Source organism: Arachis stenosperma, chromosome 4, assembly GCF_014773155.1.
Source record: "Arachis stenosperma cultivar V10309 chromosome 4, arast.V10309.gnm1.PFL2, whole genome shotgun sequence".
Lineage (NCBI taxonomy): Eukaryota > Viridiplantae > Streptophyta > Magnoliopsida > Fabales > Fabaceae > Arachis > Arachis stenosperma.
Window position 1 is genome coordinate 31,068,568 of NC_080380.1, and position 4,953 is coordinate 31,073,520.

A 4,953-nucleotide genomic window follows, 5' to 3' on the forward strand; every position below is an offset into this window, starting at 1 on the left:
TTTTTTTATTTCTATTATTAAAAAAATATTTTTAAAGACTTAGTTAAAACTTAATTACAGAACATTTATATGTCACAAATTATTGGCAAGGAGGGTGTCGTTTAGTGACTATTTCATTATGAATAATGAGTATTCAGGTAGCTGGTTATAACTCTTAGTTACAAATCCAACTTGCAAAATGATTAGTTACCACTTTTCGTCTAAATATTATCCTAGAAAAAAAAAGAGAGAGAGAGAGGACAGTCTGCCTGTTTTATCGCAATTGCATCAAATAATATGTTTTATTCACAATTCTAATTTAAAACCATTATTACACCATAACTGTGAGGATGAGGGAAGCTTGTACTTTATACTTAATAATCTGAATCTTGAGACTCTTGTGCACATGCATACATGTCCCACAAATTTCCAAAGGGGTGGTTGCCATTAAATTTTGCCTCAGACTTTGAAACCATCCATCTCCTGAATCCTTTGAAAGCTAAAGCACTCTCTGCTAACTTCCTAATTTTCTTCTTTTATCATATGCTTCATTGCTTCTTTATTATTTCATTTTCCACTTTGGACTATTTGGAATAAATAATAATTCGGAATGTGGTTAAATAATGGAAATAATATATTCTTCTTTAACCAAGTGTTGAGAGCTTTATTTTTGTCAAGAATATAAAAAACTTGAAATTTTGCGTCAAATAATCGGCAATGCTAGTATGCTTCGAATAATGTAAGACTGCAACGATCTACTAAATAAAAAAAAAAGAGTGTAACACTTCTTGAATTTTAAAATTTTAAATATTATATTCTAAATTTTAAATTTTAAATTCTAATTTTAAATTACTAACATAAAATAAAACAAATAAAAAACTAAAATTTATTTAATTAACAAAAAATAATATATTATTTTTTAATTAATAAAAAATATTTAAAGATGAACCAAAATAGTCTAACCATAAAAAAATATAAAATCGTGTGGGGGCTCTAGTACGTACAAGAGAAGAAGCAATAATTATTATTATATATTAGCGAAATCACCAAACATGAATGTCAATGTATTTGATTAAGTTATCATTCAAAGTACCTGATGATAATGGAGCCTTTTTGCTTTCATATGTTAATTTTCTCAATGAAGACAAGATTTTGACTTTGCGGACACAATTCCAGGTTTATTATCATACATGAATCTGTAATCACCTCACTAGAGTAGGGTCAGCTCCATTTGGATTATGCTTATTCTTCAAACATTAACTTTCTTATTACTTTGTACATTATTAAAGCCAAGTTAGCTGTCACACAATATCTTATCGAAACAAATATGTAGCACATTAAGTGTCCTAACGAAAATAGTATAATTATTATCTTTTTAATTAATTCTTATTCGGTTTGTCTAACAATTTTTCTTGAAATATTTGTTAAAGTTATTAATATAGAATGTTTTTATTAAAATAAAATTGTACATTATTTTAAATGTATTTACTATTTATCATTTTAAAAATTTAAGAGATTTCCATCAGCCTTTGAAAAATTTAAATAGCTTAATCCTTTCTTATCATAAATCCACATACATATTATTAGATGATTTTGACTTTTAATTTGAGGTCATTAAAACGAAGAATTATATAAGAAAATAAAAGACCTTTTATCAAATTTTCATCATGACATGGACCCTGAGCTATCCATGATTGTATATTTGTATTGATGTCAGGGGGCATTGCCAATAAGTAGCAGGTAGATATAATTGACTTAAGTCTTGATAATTGTTTTATATTTATAATAAATATAGGAAACTAATATTTAATTAGCTAATATTAATTAAACTTTTATCATAAAATTATTTTTTAATTCTTATCTTTTTAGAAGACTTAGAATTTTTTGTTAGAATTTAGCATTTAAACTTTAGAAATTTAAAATTTAGAATAAAAAATAATTTTAAAAAATAATTAATAATAGTTAAAAAATAATTTTATAATTAAATATTCACTGCAATGTATTTAATTTTTAAAATTTGTACCTTGAATAAATGTTTAAAATGAGAGATTGGTAAATAGAGGGATTAGAAGGGAAGAAAGAGAGGTGGATACATGTGAGGGCATTTATGGTGGGGTTTGGGTGTCCTTGTTTTGGAGCGCACATGGCTGGAGACTCCGTTCTGTTATGTGGGTAGTTGTGATAAGCATCAACCATGTGAAGCCATGTGCCATTCAAAATACCTCTCTCTCTCTCTCTCTCATTTTCCATGCATCTATACTAAAATAAGTTATTAAAATTAATTATTATTATTATAAAATATATATTAAAAATAAATTAATTTATATATAACATGTATTTATAAAAGAAATTAATTAGTGATTCATTTTTAGTATTTATATATTGTTTTTGACAAACTGATACACATTTTTATTTTTTAGGATTGTCCCATTTCTATATATAATTCTTCTCTTTTTATAACATGTTTAAGTGCTACCAATTACCTCATTTTTATTTGCTTAATTGTAATTGATGGATTAGAATGAAATATGTGAAAGAAAAAAAAATTAAAGGATGATTATGTTAATTGAAAAATAAAATTGAGAAGATTTATTCTTTTTTCATTTTTCATATGTTCAATATAAAGATAGAATGATTAGAAAAAATGTATTTTGCTGTTTGTTTATTTTATTCCTAGAAGGACAAAAATATTAACAAATATATATTTGTTAATATTTCTAGTTATATTCTATCTGAATTGTTTTATCTAAGTCATACAAGAATATCATAAAAAAACTTCTACTCTTGAATAGGGGGAAAAAGTTTTATTATGCTTATATTAGAACGAGATTATTAGTCTCATTGTCTAAAAGAAGAAAATGGATAGTTTAGGTAGTAATCAACTAACATCTATTCTATTTTAATTAGACCTAGATAAAGTTGAAGTAATAAAATAATTGGACGGATTATTATGAATATTGTCGATCATGGCTAAATTGATATAAATTAAAAATATAAAAGTTTATTTTTTTTTTTTAAATGCAAATGTTTGTGCACTATGTGAGTGAGTCTCCCACAAGAAAAGGAGTTGCTTTGAAAGGTGTGTGGTGAGCAATTTTTGTGAGTGTACGTGCATGTTTGGTTGAGGTTGTAATCATGATTCAATCTCCAATATTATGAGTCTGACCCCAATTATTTTGTGGGCTACACCTACACTAACATACCCTACTTCCTCAAAACCCTATATACTTCCAACTTAGCTTACTTCCTTTGCTTCAACCTTATAACTTATAACCTCACTCATTTAATTTATTCTATTCACTCCCTAAATCATGCTTCATATTATTATTTAGTATCTCTTCTCTTGTTTTCACTTTACTTAAATACCCTTTTATCCTACAACTTGTATAAATCACCAAAACCTCTTGTTCTTGTTCTTCTCCCTCTTCTTCATTTTGAATTTCTTGATATGGAGGGGCAAGCAGCTAAACGGAGGCGCGTGTACTCGATTGAACCCAAGAAAGTGGTAGAAGAAGCAGTGTTTACAAGGAATTACATGAACTATTTGGTTCCGGCATTGATGAAGATCAAGGCGGGAAAAAGGAGTAGCCATTGTTGTGAGATTCAGAATGTTGTGAAGCATGAAGTGGACATGGCAATGGTGTTCTCGGCACAAGGTTTTGCATGGAGTAATGCTCTCAAAGCCAACCTTCAAAGGTACCAAAATGAACATAGTAGTAGTAGTGGTGGTCCAATAATAACTAGTTCAAAGTCCATCAAGTATGTTAATAAGGACATAAAAGGAGAAGAATATGAAGATGGGTTTATCAATAATAATAATAATAATAATAATAATAATAATAATAATAATAATAATAATAATAATAATAATAGCAAGTTGAGGTGCTTAAGAAGGTTGATACCCGGTGGAGAAGATATGTGCAATGAACAAATGGTTGAAGAATTAGAGAGCTATATAAGCTGTTTGAAAATGCAGGTCAATGTTCTTCAATACCTTGCAGACCAAAATTGTTGATTTTATTTAATTTATATATATCATCTTTTTGTTATATATTGTTTTCATGTTATATTGTATTGTATTATTGCAATTTGAAATATGAGCCATATTGTAAATATATACTTTTAAAGTTGTTTATTAAGGTATTTATTAGATGGGAAAAGAAAAATTGGAGGATCGGAGAGTTTGGGGTTCTCCAAATTCCCCACTGCAATGAAGAGATTATTCTAGCTTGTACTTTATTTTTTACTTTTGAGAAAAATACTAATTATACATGATAAAAGTAACAACGTACTAATAACTACATGTTTATTCCTTTTTTTTTTCCTTTCCTCCAAAAGTGCGTGTAGTATATGAGAAGCAGGAAATTGGAATGAAGTTGGGTTACTTTGAATGTTTAGTAATATATATCTTAGTGAAGGTTTTCAATAGCGTAGAGTAGGAGGTTTAAAATTAAGATTTTTTTATGTTTTTAAATTTAAATACTAAAACAGATTCTGTAATTTTGTTATTGTTGTATCCGTGATACTGATTATGCAAGAAATAATTTATTTTTGTCTCGTAATAAAATAAAAACAGAACAGGAAAAAAAAAAAAAAACACAATCATGTATTCTACTTTAATCACTTTGTGTAATGTGGTATACATCTAATCTCTATTATAATTATGATAAAATTTTCACTATTTTTATCAAAGATTATAAACATAAATTTTTTAGTTGGATTCTTCTTAATCCTATTTGGGACGAACCAAGCTTCTAATTAAGATTGTTTCGATTAGGTTCACTCCCTAGACTTTTAACATTAAGTGCTCACTCAACTTAGCAAAAAAACCTCTCGGATTCATGATTACAAATAAAAATACATCAAAAGAGTTTTCACATAATAATGACTTTTCTCTCCAAGTTAATTCTCTTTGTCTTTTTTCTTAAATGATTTTTTCATATACTTCACAAATTTTCTTTTACCATGAGAAGA

At 27.1% G+C, this 4,953-nt stretch overlaps 1 protein-coding gene across 1 annotated transcript; it reads left to right on the forward strand.

The window, feature by feature from the left end:
• The first annotated feature begins 3,252 nt into the window (after positions 1–3,252).
• LOC130976987 (transcription factor bHLH146-like) lies at positions 3,253–4,202 on the forward strand. The gene has a single exon (XM_057901973.1). It carries the CDS (start codon positions 3,428–3,430, stop codon positions 3,992–3,994), a length of 567 nt encoding a protein of 188 aa, XP_057757956.1. The 5' UTR covers positions 3,253–3,427; the 3' UTR covers positions 3,995–4,202.
• Positions 4,203–4,953: the final 751 nt, after the last annotated feature.